The sequence below is a fragment of the Sinocyclocheilus grahami genome, unplaced genomic scaffold, assembly GCF_001515645.1.
Source record: "Sinocyclocheilus grahami isolate Dianchi unplaced genomic scaffold, SAMN03320097.WGS_v1.1 scaffold134.1, whole genome shotgun sequence".
In the NCBI taxonomy this organism is placed as follows: Eukaryota; Metazoa; Chordata; class Actinopteri; order Cypriniformes; family Cyprinidae; genus Sinocyclocheilus; species Sinocyclocheilus grahami.
The window spans coordinates 390,459-414,449 of NW_015505313.1; the positions used below are offsets into that span (position 1 = coordinate 390,459).

General features: G+C 37.1%; 1 protein-coding gene across 3 annotated transcripts in view; it reads left to right on the forward strand.

Moving 5' to 3' along the window:
* grid1a (glutamate receptor, ionotropic, delta 1a) overlaps positions 1-23,991 on the forward strand; it is a 309,894-nt gene that overhangs the window by 241,376 nt on the left and 44,527 nt on the right. For all 3 annotated transcript variants that reach the window (XM_016279802.1, XM_016279803.1, XM_016279804.1), the window contains exons 5-8: positions 7,586-7,639; positions 12,032-12,205; positions 16,085-16,246; positions 16,409-16,528. In XM_016279802.1, the coding sequence (XP_016135288.1) occupies positions 7,586-7,639; positions 12,032-12,205; positions 16,085-16,246; positions 16,409-16,528 (510 nt within the window). The remainder of the gene's footprint in view (positions 1-7,585; positions 7,640-12,031; positions 12,206-16,084; positions 16,247-16,408; positions 16,529-23,991) is intronic.

A 23,991-nucleotide genomic window follows, 5' to 3' on the forward strand; every position in this document is an offset into this window, starting at 1 on the left:
ACTTGTGGGGGTGGAGGAGAGGCCCCCCCCCCCACACACACACACACACACACACACACATGATTGTAAAGTGCTTTGGGTGTACAGCAATTAGGGCTGGGTAAAAAATTTCGATATTAATCGATTCTTATTTTTACGGAACGATATCGATTCTTAAATCCCAAGAATCTAATAGTCTAGTCTGTTTTCAGTTAATGGATGGAATAGCACACCTCCCATTCAATATATCGCAATAAGCATTGTGCTTTGGTACTTTTAATAAGAAACATAGTCTCAGATTTCAAAGTCTGTCCATTGTATTGCAGTATTCAAACAATAAATGCCGTTTTGGCACTGTTTAATGTGGAGTGACAGATCGCTGTAGTGCCTCAGTTCAGCAGACGCGGCAGCGCGAGGTGCACGTGAACTGATCATTTCCTCCACATTAATACCAGTTTCAGCACAAAATAAACATGACTAAACATCCGAAGGTAAGTTAAAAGAAAGAGTGCAACTTTACAATCCGTATCCTGTCTCATGCAATCGCTCAATCAGTGTTTCAGCCGCGCAAAGACGTCAATATAACGTCTTGTAAACAATGCCATGTAACGTCACATTTACCTCAGAAAAACATATTTGGTGTCCATAAACTCATTAGTCAGCTGAAAAATAAACTGTAGAGAGGGGCATGTTGCTAAATATATGCACCATATAACATCTTCCTTTTAATTTTTACTGTTCTTTGGTGTTTAATTTGTTTGAATAAATCCATCAAGTTTTATGACAGCCACCATTTAAATGTTTATAGCCTAGGGCATGTTGCTAAATATATGCACCATATAACATTTTCCTTATATTTTTTACTGTTCTTCAGTCTTTAATTTATGTTTGAATAAATTCATCAAGTTTTATGACAGCCACCATTTAAATGTTTATAGCCTATAACAAAAACTAATTGAAGTAGAAATATTATGTAATTATAACTTTATTATTTTAAAAATTAAAAAAGTATAATTTTAGCAGTTGTGTAGCCTACAAATCAGTTTTAACCTTCAATATTATAGTAATGTAGCTAGTACTAACTGACTCTCATGTATATTTTACAGCATTAGTTGAGATTTTTTTTCCCTTGAGAAAATTTGCCATGTAGCCTACTGTACCTGATATATATATCCAAAATAATCGATATTGAATCGAATTGGTAATTGAATCGAATCGCAAGCTTCTGAATGAGAATCGAATCGAATCGTGAAATTTTTGTCAAAACCCAGCCCTAACAGCAATACACAATAAAGCGCTATATAAATGCATAATTCATCATTCATTCATTCATTTACCCTCATTTTGTTCCAAACCTGTATGACTTTCCTCCTTCTGTGTAACATGAAAGAAGAATTGTATATTTTTAATCCATGCAATTAAAGTCAGTGAAGTTGTTTGAACACCACTGACATTTATTTTATGGACAAAGACAGTAGAACGGTTATTCAAAATGTCTTCTATTGTGCTCCACTAGTCAATTGTGCAGATTTTGCACATCCCTAGGGGAGAATTGATTTCCAAAATGAGTTGTCCTGTAGTTTTTCCATAATGGTCAAGAGTTTATGCATGACTCATTTGCAGCAGATCCCTGTCTGTTTTGCTGTTGTTTATGCTGTTGTGGATTGACAGCAATCAGTAGGTGTTTGATTCAAGAGTCTGAACTCAATCCTGGACCATCAAAGACATCCTGCTCTCCCACAAATCTCAGTGTCAGGGAATCAATTCTCATTGGCTTTCAGCTGATTGTTTGTTGCACGTATTTATGGGTAGACAGAGATAGAGGCATAGACAGATGGAGAGAGAGAGAGAGAGAGAGAGAGAGCATGTTTATGATTGTTCAGAGGAGATCATTCAAACTGTTAGAGTGTGTGACAGACTTAAAACTGTACAGAACAGAATTATGGATGAGGGTAGATCCCAAAGGTATAACGGTGAGATTCCCAGACGGACTGTTTATAACCTAGTTAGTGCTTTGCGACTGCGCCTGGTTCAATTCACTTGATCAAAACCATTTAACAGTCTTTCTTTATGATGTCCATTCCCACATTTCAAGCATAACAGGGCTGTTTCCATCTCTCTCATCTCTCCTCCCATCTCTCCTCCACCTGCTTAAACAGCTCTTGACAGTGCTGCACGGGTTGCGGTATCATTTCTCTGCAGATTTCTGTTTATTTGTTTTCTCTGGCAGTGATATTTAATGCGATGACACAGGGTAACCGCTTGCAGTTCCTCCTTTCATCGACTCTTCCTTCCCTGAGGAATAAAAAACACATTATTCAAATGTTTGTCTTTAATGGAGCACCCTGTAGTCATTAAAAAGAGAAGCTAATTATACAATGTTCTTATTTTAATTCTATTGTGTACATTTAGAGTATCTTCATGTTTTGTTTATTGCCTGGCTTAATTTAAAAGTGAAACTGTGGCTATTAGCATGGAAAGCAATTTACTTGGTCTGTCAGTAATGGAAAAGCCTAGCCGCACTTTCTCTGCGTTTGTCTCCAAGGATTATTGGTGGTTTGCCAGTAAACTTTGCTTTTGTCAAAACGCTGTCATGCGCATGAAATGCGTGTAGATACATAAACAAACCCACGGGGTGGTATGTGTGAGCAGGCAACACGGGAAGTGGCTCTAATCAGGTGTCTTTGACAAGCCTAACCAATATTGACACCCGTTGTGATTTGCTTTGTTTGTTAGCATGCATCTCTGAGGCGAACATGACCGGTGCAAGCATTCCTCCTGGCCGAAAACTGGCAAATGTGCTTTTGTGAGTAGCGCATAGTGATTTTATTACAGTTGTGAAATCTTTGTCAGGCATTATTCTGAAGACAAATGTTTCTGAGTCGTGGGGGAACTGATGTTAATGCATTCACCTTGCACTCGCAGCAATAAAGAAGACATGTGTTTGTACCTGTGTGCATTTCTCTCCATTCTCCTAAACTAATGAAAGGGCCAATCAGAACTCACTATAGCTCCCTGTTGACCAATCACTGAGAGTCTCACTGTGTTGAACAATATTTCATCCCAAATGATACTGCATTCCATCCCTAGCACTCTAGTTTCACCTCGTACACATGTTTTGTCTGGTTTCGTGGGGTGAGGTGTAATGAACAAATTCTTCATCCGTGTTGTTGCTCTCTTATGATATCATTTGGTGTCCCTGGATTATATTTGGTAAGGCCATAAGCCTTCTTTTGAGAGGAAGCATGTTTCAAGCAAAGCGTCTTTCTCCTGTGTAAGGCTGTTGACCCTGCGTGAATGTGAGTTTAGACATCAAACTTTCATAAGAACAATTCCTCCTCAAATTGACCATGAGATTTTCCCATCTGGAAAACCGAGGATTTTTTTTTTCTTTATGCCTTTTTGAATCTACAGCTGAGAAAGTGAGAACTGATCTTAGCACAGCATCTTTCAAGGGCACAACCTTTTTCACGAGCTGTTTAATTCTGAACTTCAGAATCATTATTCATTATGAAAAAGCAGAGGGAGAACGTTGCTGGTGCAACTGACATGTTTAGGCTCATGTTTGTCCTTTTTAGTGTTGTTCATATTTTTACCAGAACACAATATTTGCACTTTCTTGCAAGCTGCAGCAGTAAGAAAATCAATTAAATCAATGCAGAACTGAAACAGACAGGGTTTTTTTTCCTTTTAGAAACAGGCAGGTTATGTGATGAGGCGAATCAGGAAAGAAGCACTGCAGATAGCAGACTGGATTTCATTTCAAAGTATACATCCACTTCAACTGATGCATTTATTCCTTTATGCTTCTTCTGCCAGTGAGAATTGAATTATGGAGGTGTTTTGAAATGTTTTGTTATTGCCATCTGAGAGCGATATATATACGTGCTTCCACTCACCAAGAACATATTTATTTTTTTCCTTTACCACAGGTCTTTATTTGTGTACACACATCAATATTTTGATGGACAGCTCAAATCCCAGCTCAGTTCTCATCAGCCCTTGATTTGGCAGCTTTGCCCACCTTTGCAGTGGGCACGCATTATTGAGGCAAACAGGTACAGAGGGCAGGCCGTAGCAGACCTGGGAGTGCATGTAATGTTAATGAAAACAACTGTGCAAAGTTTACAGAAAGACATACATTTGAGGAGTAACTTGTGAATGATCATTTTTTTATTGTTGCATTTACGTATTTGGAAGATGCATAGATGCATTTTATCAGTCCTGGCGATCAAATCCATGACCTTGGGAACACTATGCTAGCTGAGCTCCATGAATTGTTAAATGATAATGGGGCACAGAAAAGGCTAGATGTTTTTCTTTATCAAGGCAATGCATTGATCCGCTAGCATTTCTTAACATTTTACAAGGACTCATGTATGATGCATGTGTGATGAAATGATAGAAAGAAAACGAATAGGGTTTTTACAGAAAATCACTGCTTAGAAAGTGCTGCTGCTCGTCTTGTTCAAGGTTCACCACAGCTGGAGACGGGACATTGCAATCAGTGCTCAAATGCTGGAAGAAATGCAACTGCTTTCAACCAACAATTTCACTTATATATAGCCAGATAACGGTCACGAGTTCCGGAAGTCTCTATTAACAAAAAGCAGGAATTTGTGAGCTATTAAATGCTGTAGACTGTCTTATTGATTTTAGTTTGAATACAACAACATAAATGGACCAAGAGAGACAGTTTGTTAGAATAGGTCAGTAATAATTTTGGAACAGATAAATACTATTAATTTTAATGACCCCCTCATGTAATTATGTTCTTGTGCATCTAGTGTTATTGATAAATTCAATACATTTTGAATAGCTGATAGTTTCTCAATTTTGAATAAAATTAAATGCAAAGACTTAAAAGAAAGAACAACTGTACTGTTTTGTAGATTTTATCATTTACATGTGAAATAACAGCAATCAGATACACTCCAAAGCAGTTCTAGAATTGTGAAAAGTGTTTTTATGGAATCAGCATGAAATGGCAAAGGCGCATCTTTTCTTTTCTCATACCCAAAGACTGGAGCTAGAAGGCGGACTGTCAGTCCGTTAAATAAAATTAAAATTCAGTTCCATCTTAAAACATTTACACTGTTAATGAAGTAAAATTGGGATGCATTTTACACTTTCCTTAATGTGGTAGTCTACCAACAGCAAACAAACAGTAGTTTTAACCAGCTCAGCTTCAAAACAGTCTTGCTGTAGTGAAAAAATATAAATTGACAGTCAAATAACAGAATCATTTGTTCTCATTATCAACACAGCAGAGTTGTCTAGTAAACTTGCAGTTATTAAGTCTTGATTGTCGTTCCTTAAGTGATGCTGTCTCTAATTTTGTAGAACAGTAATGTTATTTTTATATGTCTACATGTTGCTTAATAAAGCTAAATAAAAAGACAGTTGTATTATTCAAACGCTGTTGTGTACCACATGTAAACCTTTGCCTCACATTTTCAATTAATTTACCATTGAAGTTGGATCATGTGCAGTAGTTTTAACCAGCTCAGCTTCAAAACAGTCTTGCTGTAGTGAAAAAATATAAATTGACAGTCAAATAACAGAATCATTTGTTCTCATTATCAACACAGCAGAGTTGTCTAGTAAACTTGCAGTTATTAAGTCTTGATTGTCGTTCCTTAAGTGATGCTGTCTCTAATTTTGTAGAACAGTAATGTTATTTTTATATGTCTACATGTTGCTTAATAAAGCTAAATAAAAAGACAGTTGTATTAATCAAACGCTGTTGTGTACCACATGTAAACCTTTGCCTCACATTTTCAATTAATTTACCATTGAAGTTGGATCATGTGCTACTGTATGTTCTCTCTTTGATTCCTGGTATAAAGTGATGGTGGTGAAGGAAGCGATCACAGTTTCTGCTTAATAACGTCACAGTTTTTGCAGTGGAAAAGATGTCACAGTACAAAAAGGCATAAAAATACTTTGAAGGTTGAGATGAAGAATGAAGGGATCAAAAGCTGTCTTCTTCATGAAATCAGGAGTTTCAGTTGAATAAGTCAGCGAGGCTCACTTTTATTCCTTGTCGTTGTGGAACAGGATTGCAGTCATGGAAACTCCTGTTGTTCTGATCTATTGCAAGCAAGAGAGAAAGAGTTGCAGTATAACGTACTGCAGAAAGCAAGGGATTTTGGTTATGACTTTGGGGATTTCCCTGTACTAAGATATATAAATTCATAATATGATGTTATGGTCTGGGTTTGACTGGTTGCACAACAGGAAGCATAGACTGAAAAGCAGTGCACTTGCACTTGTTTCAATGCACTTGCTCTTTCCAGCATAGTGCAAGACTGTGATTCACTCCCTTGGACTGAAGCACATGTGGTGCATGTGCTGTGCTGCGCATCCGAGTGCAATTCAGTAGAAGAACTTGGATCAATATTTTTTTCATGTTGATGTAAAGAACCACCAAGACACTCTCTATTGTTTTGAAGCATGCATGCAAGCGGCGTTCCAACCTCCAGCTGTTTTTTATTTATCTTTTCCAGCATCCGATGTGTACTTTGAAATGCAGCTTGAGCAGGAAAATTTGTTTTTTTGTGTTTCATCTATCTGTGTCTGACATAGAAATACACTCCCACTATCTCTTTCTGTATAGAATACACCTAAATTGAACCTGGACAGGATGTTTGATAAGGAACGTTTTTGATCAGTCTCCTGCAATGTGGTCTTATCGCTTCATTACTGCCTGCGGTTAGTCCAATATCTACTCCCTAAACATGAAAGCCAGTCTGTCCCTCTGCAGGTGTTCCTATCTCACATAATGTAGATGTTCCACTGTGGCCACTGTCAAGATTCACAACCAGATATCCAACAATTGCTATTCCATTTCATTGACAGGTTGTGATTTCATTGCATTTCTACCCACAGGACTGCATTTCTTAGGAATTCTGTACTATGTACTGTCCCTGTAACCGAAAGGGATAGTTCACCCAAAAACAAAAATTTTGTCATCATTTACTCATCCACATGTCGTTTCTATTTTTTTCTTCTGTGGAACATAAAAGAAGGTATTTGGGAAAAACATTCTCAGTGTTTTTGTCCATACAGTAGATATAGTCAATGGTAACAGTTTGGGTTACCAAAGTTCCCAAAAACAGTACCCAAAAACAGTTTGGGTTACCAAAGTTCTTCAAGATAACCTCCTTTGTTATCTTCAGAAGAAAGAAATACAGGGTGAGTAAATGATGGCGGAATTGTCAAAAGATGAACTATCCTTTAAAGATTGCATTATTCCATGTGTTTAAAGTCAATCGTTTCCACCGACCCCATTTGTGCTGCACACTGTTCTCTATTTTGGTATCAGCAAAGATGCAAGAAGTGTGACTCTGACAGATGCAAAGTTATCTTTTTACGTTGCTACAGGAAGCAGACACTCAAATTTTTGAAGAGCTCAAAATGTCTTCTGAAAAGTTGAAAATCAACTTTGAATGTTTCTTTGTTTCACAAAAGTACTTTTTTAAAAGCGTGTCCTTGGCTCTCTGCGCCATGATTGAGCTTATAATTTTTTGTATGCAGACCAAGAACATTTGTTTATTTTCATCACAGTAATTGTTCTGCATTCTTTTGTCTTTTTTTTCTGCAGGCAGTGGAAACGAATCTAGCATCCAAAGATAGTCACTGGGTGTATGCCAATGAGGTAAGCACACATTCATAATATGTTTCAGAAAAGAGGGATCGACTTCGAAGCTGTTGGCAGTCAGTTCCTGAAAACAGCCCAAATTCAGTCTGCTGTCGTCATATCCAATTTCAACTTACAGTGTTTGATATGTGGCACATCTCTCATTCAGTATGTAATATGCTGTCACCATGCTAGAGCAAAGCTGACAGTGGATTATTGCACTGGTACGACTCTGAGCCACGGTTTTGCTCTCCTTATTCCTCTCTCTCCCTCACTCTGTTGACTGAGGACTGGATGTGGAAGCAAGACCTAATAAGAGTCTGGCCCTACAAGAACCAATGAGAGCTGAGCACAACAAGTCTAGCCCAATAAGAACTGAGTGCAGTACTCAATAAGACAGAGAGCATGGCTGTGGGCTGAATGTCATAAAAACTCTGATTCTGTTTGATGTGTTGACACCAAGAGACAATTCTACACAATAAGACAAAACAGCATCAGACAGTGTCTTTTTATGCACAGAGAGAGAGAAAGAAAACTTTGTTTTTACATTGCTTCTCTGGGACTACCTGACAATATGACAAAGTCATACTTGAGTTTAAAATCTTACAGCACACTACAAGCTTATACAAAAACACTTTGTCTATCTCTCTGTATCCATCTACACTACATGGCCAAACAAATATGATTTCAAAACCATTCACATGGCATCCCTTACCTTACCTATATAAGAGCTTTCACTCTTCTGGAAAGGTTTTTCAGCAGAAAAAGGTTTGTGATCCCATTTGGACACATTTAAAAAAGGCAATTCCAAAAAATGGCAAAAAGATATGAGTATCAGAGGTGCTCTCTTTAATACAGTGAAAGTGGATGGGGACTAGGAGTGTTAAAAAGGACAAAATGCACCATACAAGCATAATAAAAGTAGTCCATCTTCTGAACCCATATGATAGCTTGGTGTACAAAAACACCAGTTGTCATTCAGTTAAAATATTACTTGGAAAATATGAAAATGTGTACTTTCACTGTATGAAAAAAGCTTAGACATTCAGCTAAGCATCTCCTTTTGTGTTCCACTGGAGCAAAAAGTCATACAGGTTTTGAACGACATGAAGGTGACCAAATTATGTTTAATTTTTGGAAAATGGCTGCAGGTACAGTATGTGTGCTTGTCTATGAAGACTGCATTAATTTTATGCACTTTCTTGAAATAGGTTTAGCAAAACCTGCTATTCCGAAGGGGATGGCCACGTCTGGCCATGTAGTGCATCTCTCTGTCTTTTTCTCTCTCTTCTAGTATATGACCCTGTATCGTGCTGACTAAACTTGCTTCAGGCATATGAGACATTAAGTCATAGGATCTGCCCACTTATTCCATAAAGAGCATCCAAAACATGCTGTCATGCACCACTTCAATCAGTACACACTTTTCAAGATTGGGAAAAAAAAAAGTATATAAAAAAAAAAAGGTAATTTTCTCACATGAGTGCACTTCTCATAAAATTGACTGTAATGATATACAGTACGTGCACTCTTAGTTACTAGACGTGAAATGTAAATGTTCTAACGTATGTAAATTATATAGGGCTCTTTTACTGTAATGGTTTTGTTTTATGTGTCTCTAATCCTAATCCTGTTTTCGGCTCTCCTCATTTCATATTTGCTCATTTGCATAGTAAAGTTTCCGTGTGATCAAATTAAAGCACAGTCACATTCAACCTAGAAATGGTAAAAGAGAAAAACTCGCGATGCATTACCTCGAGGCAGGAAAGGTTTAAATGTTCACTGAGTCACATTGCTGTGATGCTTCTGTCTATCTCTTATTCTGAATTGAAGCTGAGTAATTTGCTTGTGCCTTGACACAAAGCCGACATGAAGGTCACCACAACACCAAAGAACACAAATTAAGCCTCTGCAGTTTTCATCCATCAAGGTCATGGCAGAACGTCTGGTATAGTTCATTCATTTTGAACTGAACTTTGTTTATCAGTGTTTGGAACACAAAGTCCAGTTCCAAATGAATGATTAACATAACAAGGATGCTAAATAAATAATTTTACTGGAAATAATTGAAATTAAACATGGGGGGGTTAATTTGTTTTCCCTGTAATGTCATCGCTTCATTAAGCCCAAGCTCCTGTACAGATGTATCTTCAGTTATTTTCAGGGGTTATGACCATTAATAGATGTCAGAATATTATTTTACTTTCACAAGCGCTTGAAGTTTAATTAAATGACAGATTTCATGCAGTATGTTCAGGGATTCAAACATCTGCGGTGATTTAATTAGAGACAGTGACATCAGAAGTCCTGACTCTGCTTAATATCACCTTGATCAGTTGATCAGTAAAATGTTTTATAGTCATGAATAAATGAATAATTAATACCTTCACCAGGGATGTGTATCAGAGATCATTTATATGGTGGGCTGGCCTGTTTTGATTTAATGTGTTTGGAGGTTGCTTATGAACTCCCAGCATTCCACACTGTGAGTCATCTCAGCACTGTGATCTCTGTATATTCTCCTGCTACCTTTTTTTTTCTTTTTCTTTTTTTGTCCAAACGCCAGCATTTAGACTGCTGCCAAGATTATAGAAAGATATTTTGTAAGATCAAAGTCATTGTATGACCTGAATGTACTCCATTTATAAAGGTCAGTGAGTCAAAAGCTCATTTATAAGTCCTGCGTTGTTTCTTAGAAAATAGAGGAACTGTTTAGGCCTGCTGTAATGCAGAATTACATTTCTAAAAAAAATGTTTACAGCAAAGATATATTAAATTGATCAAAAGTGACAGTAAAGACACTTACAATGTTTAAAAAGATTCTTGTTTTGACCAGTATTATATCAAAAAATTATCTTAAATTGTGTAATATGGTTAACGTGATAAAGTGAAAGTGACTCAAAAATAAAATGAATGTCTGCTCTCTTTTTTACAATGAAAGTAAATGAAGGCCAAGGGTTATCACGCTTGTGCACTAAAATGCAGCATACAAGCATCATCCATATGAATCTTATATATCGAATATTCTGATCCCATATAATAGCTTTTTATGAGAAATAATGCAGGCTGTCATTCACTGGAAATATCGCTTTAATAATCTTGCTTGAACGTCTTGGTCACTGTTCACTTTCATTGTACGGAGAAAGGCACGCCAGAAAGTCATACAGGTTTCTAAAGACATGAGAGTGTGTAAATGACAAACCTATTTTTATTTTTTAGGCAAGGCAAGGCAGATTTATTTATATAGCACATTTCATACACAATGGTAATTCAAAGTGCTTTACATAAAAGGAAGTAAAATAATCATAAAAATAATCTCAACAATAAAACAAGGAATTTAAAAACTTGAAAATGATTTTAAAAAATAGATTTAAAATGAATTTAAAGCAGCTAATAATAGAAAATGATTTTATATAAAATACAGTGCAATCAGTTCGGACATAGCACAGTGCTCATTCAATAAATGCATAGCTAAACAGATGAGTTTTGAGTCTGGATTTAAATGTGGCTAATGTTTTAGCACATCTGATCTCTTCTGGAAGCTGGTTCCAGCTGCGGGCATCATTCTGTAATAGCTAAAAGCAGACTCCCCTTGTTTTGTGTGAACCCTTGGTGTTTCTAACTGACTCGATCCTATTTACAACTGATGAGTAGTTAACACTTTAGATTAGGGGATGCAGAAAGTGTTGCAAATGCCTTGTATGCACCTACAGATCATTTGTAACAGGTTAGAAAAAGCTACAAATTATATGTAACACATTTACAAGTGATGAATAGTTTACACTTTAGATTAGGGGATGCAGAAAGCTTTGTAAATGATTTATTAATGCATTTACAAAACAGGTTTTGAATACTTTGTAGTGTATATTGCAATGCAAGGGCTGACTGGTGAGGGTGTAGACAGATGTCTTCTCTGATACACGTGGAGTCTTTTTAACGCTGTGAGATAATAGTACAATGTTGACATTTCAATAAGTGATTAATAATATATTAACTAGTAACTTGTTAACCATTTACTAAGGATCTGTTTGATTATTTCATGATATGCTATTTTTTAAAGATAACTTACGACAGATTTGTAAATCGTTAGCATATTACTTAATAATCATTTGTGAACGTAAAGTCATTTACACTTTTGTAAATGATTAGTTCATTATTATCTAATCACTTGTAAATGATTTATAACTTAGTCTACAAAACATAGATCAAAATATTAACATACCACTTATTAATCATTTATGAACACACTTATGTTTTGTAAATGATTAGTTCATCATTAACTTATCACTTAAATGACTTACAAATGAACTTTATTATAAAGTGTTACCCTTTTTTGTGACAGTAGGTTTTAATATGTCTGTTTTCACACTTTACACCTTTGTGTATGTGTGTATGTCTGTCTGAGTGTAGGAGGTTAGTGACACAGAGATCATGGAGCTTGTCCACAGCGCTCTGGGCCGGATGACAGTGATCCGGCAGATCTTCCCTCTGTGGAGGGACACCAACATCCGCTGCATGAGGAACAACCATCGCATCTCCTCACTGCTTTGCGACCCACAGGAAGGGTACCTGCAGTCTCTAGAGGTACGTTTCTTAGCAACATTTTTTCAGAGCGCAGTGAATTCACACTCATTCATCAGAAATAGATCTGCAGGTCAAGGTCAGTTCAGGTCATTTTAGTGCAGTTTCAGCATCAGATGGCCTATTTTTGTGGTATAATCTATTTCAGATATACCTGCAATGAGCACATTAAAACAAAACCAAACAGACTTTCCCTTTAGATCCTACTCTAACCTTAACAACTACTTTAGTAACTCTTAATAAGAAGCAAATTATGAGTTTATTGAGGAAAAAGTTATAGTTAATTGTTAGTTAATAGTGAGAATTGGTCCCTAAAATAAAGTGGGACCAAAATCTATGTTAAAAAACAAGTCATCAGCTTTACCCAGATTCACAAAACAAGTGAAATTTTGCTTCAACCACAACTGGTGATACAGAGGCCAAAATTATTCAAAATCATCATGAAAAAGGGAACTGCGATTTGTCTTTTTTTATATATAAGTGAAATGACTTCTTAAATCAGAAAATTGTATGATAGAACTTGATTTTGTCCACCAAGAATTATTTTGATCATTGTCTTTTGCTTTATTACTACATGTTTTTGATCAAAGATTATGAGAGCATATGACTTTGTTTAAAAAAATATATTTGATGTTGACAGATAAATTATTTATAGTAAACACTCCAATATTGCATTAAAATAGCATTTACAATTTAAATTTCATGGTGACTTTAATGAAAATAAATCCATTGAATACCAATGAAATTCACTACAATTGTATTGATTGGCTTTATTTTGTACCCTTGACATAAAAAGCGAACTCATCATTTCACATCTATCTTTACTGGTTTGCTTTCTATTCCAATTGTATCTAATCTTTTAACTCTGACACTTGAAACTGAATATATAGATGCAATAGATGCAGTAGAAAATGCAACAAGTGCTCTTTGTTGATTGGGTGCAAGATGCTAAAATAAAGGACAAAATGCATGTCATATTCAAAATGCAATTCTTTTCCTTTAAATACAGAATGATTCTGTATTATAATGGCCGGTTGTCAACCTTAGCAGGGATGCAAACTGGATGAAGGCAGACAAATTCATTCCTGTTTGCCTTCCTCCTTGTGTTTGAAAAAAAGAATTTGGGTGCAGTCTTGGCTCCAGCAGGAGTGAAGCTCTCTCTTCTGTCTTGTAGACAGCTATTAAGGAGAGTGGATGAATATGTAATCTTCATTGTAAAATGACGTTTTTTATTCCTCCCGGCATCCCCCACTTACATTCTTTCCTCACTCAGTCATGCCTTCATTCTCTCTCTCTCTCTCTCTCCACATTGATCTGCTCATAAGTGTGTTGTTTTGTTAGGATCACATGTCTGAGGGGACATTGAGTTTGGCCGTGCGGCCTCAGACTCTCGTCTCCTTGACGATAACAGCGCTGTCGTTCAGGTCTTTTCTCTCTCCAGGTGTCTCTCAGCATGATAGCTGCTCTCTGCAGGAGCAGAGCAATGCAAAAAATCTCCTGCAGCGCTCTTTCTTTTCCTCTTGCTCTCAAAGAGGGTCTCCTTGGTCTCAAAGAGGGAGTCAGCAGACACATTCACACACTCAATCTGTCTTTCACAAACTTAGAGAACAATTTTAGTACGTGGCTTGGTCGTTCACCCATATTCAGTTACTTTTTTGAATCTTTTAGGTAGGGACGCACCGAAACCACTTTTTCCAGTATTCGCCCGATACGATACTTTTATTTTTGGTTCTTGCCGATACCTTCCCAAATTTGTATCAGTTTTACTGGTAGTCCACTGTAACAAGAATTTTTGGATATAATTTGTCACAGTTTAGTTTATTTTGCTATCCTTACTTACATAAATGAACTATAGTGTCCTGCACCCACTAGTAAAAAAAATATCAAAAATGATATCGGGTCTCTGAATAATTTTTGGTTTGACTGTATATCCTTTGGTTATTTTCACACAAGTTTATGTTACTTTCACTGTTAATATTTTTTTTGCTCTATGGTACATCATCTTTAATTGAATAGCATTAGAGCTGCTCCATTGCAGTGGCTTAGTACTGTAATCACGCGCTTTGCTGTAATAATGCAGGGAACCACTCGTTATAAATCTCCTAACTGTGATATTTTCAGAAATAGAAGTCGTGTTTTTTTTCATCTGAAACGTGTTGCGATTTATATTCCAAAGCCACTCATATAATGCAGAAACACTCAAGCAAGCAAAACACGCGCAACGCTTGCACGTATTTGTACTGGTGCAGAATGAGAGGGACAAGTAGTATAGCCTAGCGCATTTCACACAAGCTGCTAGATTCACTTTCGCCAGAAAGTCGTGTATGCCTAAGGCTGAAAATAAATGATGTTTATAGTGAATGCCCATATAAATGGTCTTATTTTTACGATTTAGCTTTAATCCAAATGATGTGTGTGCTAAGTGAGTGAACATCAAAGATCACGCAACAGAAGTGTGCACGCTCTCTCTCTTTCTCTCGCTCTCTCTCTCTCTCCCTCCCTACCATTAAATAACTTGTGCATTGTTTCACTTACTTGTTTTTGACATATCTGACCGAACTTCAAACTTTCCAGTGATGTCTGTAAGAAAGGTATATTCACTTGACAAGCTCGCGCATCTGCGCCGCCGCGCGCTCACATCCACTCAGCGTGCTTTGCTTAACAGCTCGCGCACATCAGCTATACAGGTGTTAATACTGAATGTTTAACATTATATTAATTGCATACATATACTTCGTAGACATCCTTAATCTCTAATAACTCAATTCTGCTGTCTATTCTGTGTTCGGTGTTTCTTTGTCTGAATATGGCACTTATCTCATGCTGTGTGACATCGGCGTTTGGTATCGGGGCATTTTAACGAGTACGAGTACGAGTACAGGAGCTCAGTATCGGGCCCGATACAATACTAGTATCAGTATCGGTGCATCCCTACTTTTAGGCTTCGGCCACCTACACACTTGGAGAAACTGACAAAGCATTTGACAGACAGCAATGCACAAGATTGTTTTTTTAGAGATTGTGAAAAGAGCCATTTTAATTTGCAATCAAGTAGTTCTGAAAGTACAACAGGACCTTTCATTAGTCAGTGGATGCTTTGGTTTCATGATGAAGTGTCACTTTCAAAAACCCATTATAATGCACCATTCACATCAAAGTCAAAGGATTTGCATTGTTCTAGCATAGATGCCTTTATTAGGGATTGAATATGTTGCCATGTACAACACTGATAACTATTATTATAAAAACCTGACAAAGTCAAGAAAAACATGCTTATATGATTCAATTCTATTCTATTTATTAATTTATTTTACTTTATTTTATTTTTTTGTCAATTACTAAACGGATATCCACACAAAACATAAGCTGATTGGATTGTGCATAAACCATTTAGGATCTTTACAACTGATATAATACAGGGGATGGTCACTGTAAAATTGAACTGCTGTCACCATTTTCTCACTCTTACGTTGTTCCAAACCTGTATGACTCTATCTTTTGCAGAACTCAAAAGGAGAAAATGTAATGAAAAATGTATTTGATTGGATCAGGTCTGAAGATTAAATTGTGTAGTGAATTTCTGCTTTCATTTGTACCATCCAGCACTTCACACTACAGTCTGGTAGGTGGCAGAAGTTAAATTTTTTTTTAAGTTGATATGCAATTAAAACATGAGAAGAAGTGGGTTAACATTTTTGCCACCTACTGGACTGGAGTGTCAAGAAAGTCATACATGAGGGTGAGTAAATGAAAAAAACATTTTCATTTTTAGGAAAACTATTCCTTTAAGGTGTTTACATGACTTTATACATTGTCAGGTTATTAAGTGTATGATGTGCATGTAAAGTAATCACAGCATTTGTTTGTTGTTTATGTCTCTAGGTGTCTAGCCTGTACTTGTATGACAGTGTGCTGATGTTGGCCAATGCCTTCTACCGGAAATTAGAGGACAGGAAGTGGCACAGCATGGCCAGTCTGAACTGCATGAGGAAGTCAACCAAACCCTGGAATGGAGGCTGGTCCATGCTAGATACAATCCAAAAGGTTTTAAGTCACTTTACAATTCATCTCACTTATACTTAATTTGATCTGATTAAATTTTCTTCAATTCAGCCTGCTGAAGTTCAGTAGCATTCAATAAAAGCTGGTCTGGTTTAAATGATGTATCTCTTTCTGAACAGAAGTTGTATTTGTCATTCTTTTCAGGGGCGGATTTCTGGGCTCACTGGTTTAATGGACTTCCGAAGCAATGGAGCGAACTCTCATGTCCAGTTTGAGATCCTAGGGACCAGTTACAGTGAGACGTTTGGAAAAGATGTAAAGCGGGTGAGTGGAAATGTTGTGGAAGAATGAAGTTACTTCATCAATAACTAACAAATGACATAAATTCAGATTATTTAAACAGCTTCATGTGCCATGTTATGTAAGGAAACCCAGACCATATTCCAATGATTTTCCCGATCTTTCTCAACTTGGTTGCTGTCTTGTTCAAAAATGTTATGCATATGTGTTTTATACTAATGCAAGGGACATTTGAGGCATAAAATAAGTGCGGTTATAATAACATAGAATATAATAACCACTGGTGAGGTAATTTGCACTATTTGGTATGTCAAATACTGTTATTTTTTTAAACCAGTTACTTGGCCCCAATCCCATTTCTACCCCTTAGCCCTTTCCCATACCCCGCGTTCACGTGAAGGGGTAGGGGTGTCGCGATTCTCTTTTTGTTGGAGGGGGAAGGGGAAGGGCCAGATAGCCCTTCAAACAAAGATTTTTCGGGACCACACTTCAAACGAAGGGGTATGAATTATCTTAGCGTAAACCGGCTACAGCGGCAACATGGCTGCCCGAGCGAACAAAACGACACATAAATGTAAGCATTATTAGCATTAATAAGGATTTTAATGAAAAGTAATCATTTGTTTTATGTTACATTCAGTCGTGAGTTCATATTTACAGTCATGTTATTTAAAGAAATGTTTGCAAAAAATCGCTAAAGTTTGCTAAACGTCATATCATTACTGACTGCACGATAGTGCCACAACATATTTTCATGTCTGATCAGGGCGATAACCACCATAGACATTGAGGGGGGCTAGTTCCCCCAATAATTAGAAATCGCTTAACCTTTTTCTCAAATATTGCCAATTCGAGAGAGAGAGAGAGAGAGAGAGAGAGAGAGAGAGAGAGAGAGATGAAAGTTGTGTGTACGTGTGTCTGTGCATCTCTCTTTACAATTAGTGAGTTTACTTCAAAAACAGCAATTTTATCCTCTCGTTGCTGGAAAATATAATGTAGTGATAACATTTTTTAACTGTTATTAATAAAAGTCGGGGGGCAGCATTGACAAGTTTCTTTGCTCCTGGATGTGTGAGCTGTGTGATCTCCGATGTGTGTGTGTGTGTGTGTGTGTGTGTGTGTGTGTGTGTGAGTAAGGATTTTTATATATAGAGAAGGGAGACGCACAGTGAGTTTACTTCAAAAACAGCAATTTTATCCTCTCGTTGCTGGAAAATATAATGTAGTGATAACATTTTTTAACTGTTATTAATAAAAGTCGGGGGGCAGCATTGACAAGTTTCTTTGCTCCTGGATGTGTGAGCTGTGTGATCTCCGATGTGTGTGTGTGTGTGTGTGTGTGTGTGTGTGTGTGTCAGTAAGCAGCTTCATTAATATAGAACGGTAAGGCACTAATGCACACCAGTATAGGTGCGTTTATTGTAGGAGCTAGATGACGTATGATTACGTGTAACGGTATAGTAGTGGTGTCCCAATTCTTAGGGGAGTATTTTCACCCCTACCCTTTGACACTCTGTTTCAAGGGACAAGGGGAAAGGGTAGGTGAAGGGGTTGGGGTAGGGGTATAAAATAGAATTGGGATTGGGCCTTGGTCTTTGGATTTGTTTTTTTCATAATATACACAGCTATTTGTTATTATTTTTGAATGGTTTACATTCACACATTCACATTTTGTAGTTATGTCATCAATAGGGGCTTAGGTAACCCACCAAAATCCTGACCTATGTATTGTGATAAACAAAAAAAAACTACAAAAAAACAAATAAGAATACTAACTCTGGGAAAGAGCAAAGCCCATTTTGTAGTCTGGGAGCATCAGCTACTCCAAAAACCAGATAGAAATCATGATGCACAACTAAAAATATTTGAAAGGAGAAGATAAGTGGACTGAAAGCAAGATGAGCGAGACAGACAGATGGACAGAGAGTACGAGCAACTGAATGATGGATCCTGCTGTGTTTTGGAATTGGAGACACTGATAAAGAACATGGCCAGGATACTTTAACACAAACACATACAAATAGCTCAGAGTTCATTAGATCTCACAACAACACACAAACATCAACACACATTCAGACATACCCATCAGAGCTAATGAATTACAGCTTCTGTCTCTCTGTGTTCTCTTTCATCTCTCTATCTGATGCACGAGCACTCATACGCACATGCTTGCAGGGCAGTGGAAGTGCTTTGCGGCATGGCTGTGGTCATTAGCATGGCTGCTGGGTCTATCACATGCCAAACAGTCTCAATCTTCTAGCCTGAATATTAGTGAGTGTGCGAGTTGAACATGGCCATTCCCTCTGGCAAGAAACACAGAGAGCTAATGACTTCACATTCACACACACAATAGCACCCCTACTGTCCAACATTACACTAACAGCTAATAAACACACACACACACACACACACACACACACATTCTGCTGTCCATCAGCATGAATATGCATTTCTCCACTCTGATCTCTTCTTAAAACAATGTCTCTTCCTCAAGGCTCTCTAAAGCCCACATTGAGGTTCTCTGCATGTCACATAGACTCTCTTCCCGTAGGTTCATCTTTCCACGCTTTCCTCTCCATTCCTCTTTCTTTCTTTCTTTTTTTCTTTCTTTCAGAATATGCAGTTTAATTGTGAAAGATGTTATATGCTACATTAAATAAAATGATGTATTTATTTATTTATTTATTTATTCATTAATTTTTATATATTTTAGGGGAGCAATATAATATCCAATGTTCAAAAATATATAATATTTTTATAAGATAAAGTATTAATAAAATAGTCATAAAATTAGTGATTAAAGTAGTGAGAAAAAACAATGTGTGTTTAATTCATATAATTATTTTTGATAGTAGCTCACACATTTTTATTGTTAAACCTTTTTATTTACAGTATTTTTATATTGTAAATATATTATTGCATTATTTATATTAACATGGAGGATGCGTTGTATGGGTATGGCAGTATAAAATGCAACAGTAACATTGTATATTGACTAATGTACAAAGAAATTTAGAATAAATATGGACTCAATGGCTCATATGGACATGCACACACACACACACACACACACATATATTCACACAAATGAGCAATCAATATGAACTGAGCTGTTCAGACGCACCCAGAAGTTGGCCTGACAACCCAACGATTGCTACAGAGCAGGAAAATGTGTCTAGTATACTGGATGTTTGGAATGAGGAGGTTATTTTTCAGCCAGACATCGAGAGGAATTTACCTCCATAATGAAGACGGAGATGTTATTTTCTCTCTCTCTCTCATTCTCACCAATTCCATCTGTGTCCTTCCCCATCTCCCTCTCTCACTTTCTTTTAATCTTCTCTTTTCATTAAATTGTCTGTTCTCATGCGGTATAATCCAGACTGCGAAACCGAGCATCTTTACAAGATGGATCCGCTCCCAATCCTGCTCTGAGTGGTTCAGCCCAACACCTTCATGTGGGGAGCAGGTGCTGAGAAGAGAAACCTCTGAAAGGTTGATGAACTTGACAAGTCTCTCAGTTGATTATTGAATTAATAATAGTAATAGTATAGTGATGTAATAGTGACAGCAGTGTGAGATGGATTATTCAGTCCTGATGCATGATTCAGTTTGACAGGACAATTTTAGCACACTAGGTTAATTCGACAATTTAATCATCTTAATAAACAAGAAAGTGAGAGCAGGGAGAGAGGGACTGCAAGTCAGACTAAGCAGATGTTGTCATCTTGTCCTGCTCATACTTGTAAATATATATATATATAGGGCCAAAGCTACATAAATGATCTCAGCTGATCTTGTAATTGTATTGCAGTGGCATCAGGCTAAAAGTGGGTGCTTCGACGAGCACAGGTATTGTGTTTGAGTCTGTCCAAGCCAACGTGGGTGACCTCTGCACAATTGCCTGAGTAGTTCCCATGACAATGGGTTGACCGCAGGTTGCAGGTGAATCTGGGAGAAAAAAAAGAGCCTGCAGGTGAATCTGGGAGAAAAAAAAGAGCCATAATGAGCCTCTGTCCACCCCTGTGAGCATCTGGTGAAAAGAAGCATACAGCTGACCTCATGGGTCTTAAAGGACACATGTGTCTTAGTGTGAGAAAAAAGCAGGGGAAAAAACTGAAATGCTCTTTATTTTTCTAACACATACATATACACAGTATATTCATTATGTTTCTCCCTGGTCAAACTCTGTCTGCTGTTCATCATTCGCTCACTGAAGTATGGCATCACAATGTCATATTCAAAAGCTTGAGATATAATTTCCATTCTACACCAGTCATAACACTTTTAAAGCTTTAGACAGAAATAGAGTCTAATAAAGGATCTTGATAGACCTTTACCAAACTGAGGTTATGCACACACACACACACACACACACACACAAACATACAGTATATATATAAAATTCTGAACTTTTTTTATATAAAAAGAAAAACAATTTTACAAACTGCAAAAAATCCTATAAACTAATTACAATTGTACATAAAATTGTATTATAATTAGTTTTTCTCTTCAACAGATAATTAGGCCTGCTTTGTAACATAAAGTAACATAAACTGTCAATGCAGTCTGTTTAAAATATATCTTATAGAAATAATCTAGAATTGTGACAATCTAAACATTTCACACAATAAAATATCCATCATAATCTGTTTAAATTGGCTCAGTGAGTTGCATAAAAAGCAGCACAGTTGTGACAGATATTATTTTCTGTATATTTTGATAGTGTGATGATGCAGAGATGAGGTGAATTTATCACTCATGAGAGTGAGAGTCTCATTTGATTTGATGAATGGTAATGAGTTTCTCTCACAGACTCAATAAAGAGGCTCTCTCTCTCTCTCTCTCTCTCTCTCTCTCTCTCACCAATCACAGAAACAACAGCTTACAGAATCATAAAAAATCATCAGCCCTCACAATACGGGAAGAAATTTAAGCTTCATCTCTGCACCTTAAATGCCTCTCTCTTTCCCCGTTGCTCTGCATGACTCTGTCTCACGTACTGTTTCGTACTGTACGCTAACATTTGTGTGTAATCCTCTCTCCCTGTCTCTTTGTTCCTCTGCGTCTTTCCCCCATGTGCTCTCAAGTAGAGACGTCAGCTCTCCAAGTCACAAACAATAAAAGCTGTAAACTTCTGGCTCACAGACCTTTAGTCTTGACAAAATGTTCATGTGTCTTCACAGGCGGGATTCTGGTTGGCTTGTAGCACTAATATCACAAACAAGAGATGAGTGAACGAGAGGCTAGGAAATGGCACAAACCAGCTCAGAGTCTTGCAGTACAAAGTGGCTGACACAACACTCAGCAATGACAAAAAACAGTCAGAGATGTATTATGTAAATGCTGAAAAAAGGACTACTGAAGCCCTGATTTCAGCTTGACATCTGTAAACAGGAAGCTTCATTTATATTGGAGTATTGCTACTTTTGTGAGGGGTTTTGTAACTGTTAATGTGCTTCCTGTCAATGTAAATACTGGGTACTGTGATAATACGCATATGAATATTTACTGCTCAAACAGTTCTTTTGTTTTCTCACTTTCATGTCATTCCAATGTAACCCAGAATTCTTAAAAAAAAAATTGAAGGGTGAGTAAATTATCTCAGTTCATTTTAGGGTGACCTGTCCCTTTAAGAGACACATGATACTGAAGTTTTGTAAATGTGATTCTACACATACATCCTCACACACTCTTGCAGATGATGGAGATCTATTTTGTGCTGTAGGATAGATATGGCTTTCAAGTGTTTGCTGACAGAACATCTCCAGTGGACAAGCCACATTGCTTTTATCTCTGTCAACACCCACCCACATGATTAACTATTTAACAGCACAGGCAAAAGCTAAAAGAGAAAATTTTGGAGGAAGCGTACAGGAAATAGAGAAAAATTCCTGTCAGCCTCACCTGGGAAACCAGGGCAGAGAGAAGATGGAGGAATTCTTTCAGCTTACTGAAATGTATATAGCAGAACAGTTGTCAACTTACAGCTCTCTAAAGGCAGCTGAACAACTACATTTCTGTTTCAACTTCAGTCCAAAGTAAGACTTATAACACAGTTGATTAAATCACTCTATTCACAAATCAATCTCAACACAGAATGGCAAAATATCTTCGATAAAAAAATTTAAATAACATAAAAAACAGAAATCCGTGACAATCCCATGCCGTGGAGCCAAATTGGCAGAGATGAGGCCAGTGAGACCAGCTGTATGATTGCGAGTATGATATTGCCTTTACACAACAGTTCAATAAACAAGAAGTTAATATTAATGTATTTACATTTTAGACACAATATCTGCAGTGACTGTCTGTTTTTGCTCACTCAATGAAAAAAGATCCAAACGAAGTGGAATCACTGTTGTGCATCTCCTAACAATACACGGCAGTGGTGTTTTATTCCTGAATGGATCAGTGTTTGAACGAATCACTTATGTGAATGGTTCAATAAATCACTCATAGAGACATTGGCTGCATCCAGAATTGCATATTCTTTGAGTAGGTACTTCTTTTGAATTAGTACTTTATGACAATTAAGCATGCATGTTTGCCGTATGAATATAACCAGGACATACTATACAGTATATGTCATTTTGTCATTGTCATGTGACCTACCAGCATCAGCTGCAATGCTTTACTGCCATTCACAAATCCTCTTCCATGGCCTGATTGCATAGTAGAGTCCTTCAGATGTGCACTTCAGTTTGCATTTTCAGATGCAACCATTCACATGTTTCATTGTCAATAACTTCTTTTCTACCTGAATGGTTCAATGTTTTTGAACGAATCACTTGAGTCAATGATTCAATGACTCTTTTATAAAGACATTCCTTTGTTTCATTCATAAATGAATTAATGTTTTTTTAAATACCCCTATTATGGGTAATGAAAGGTTCGTATTTTGGTTTTGGGAGTCCCCAGCAACAGGTTGACCTGCATGCAAGGTCAAAAAACACTTTCATTGTCTTATAATATGCATTTATTTTTACCTTTTGCTCAACGACTCCCAAACTATTCGCTCAACGATTAATTTTTCCAAACCCCTCCTTTACATGACGCTAATCTGCGGTGATTGGTCCGACTGGTCTCATTTTCATTTCATCTTGCCTGTAATGCCTGATAAAACAGCGTTTGAGAGCACAGTGCTGCTTTGTGTACAGCCATTACCGGGGAAACAGCTATTTTACCGCTCCAAAACCTAGTGGCAAATAATGAATTTGCATTTTCATTCAGACCAACACGAAAATACCAACAAGTGGGTGGGCAATATGCTAATGTTTCATGTTGACGTCAACATGAAACGGCTTGGGATTCGTTTAAAAAACGACTCGTTTCAATTAGTGTTGTCACGGTACCAAAATTTCAGTATTCGGTACCAATACCAGTGAAAATCCACAGTTCTCGGTACCAATTTCGATACCAAAGCAAAACACAAAAGCATGCTAATTAAAAATTTTTACTATACTTTCATTTAATCCAAACTGTGT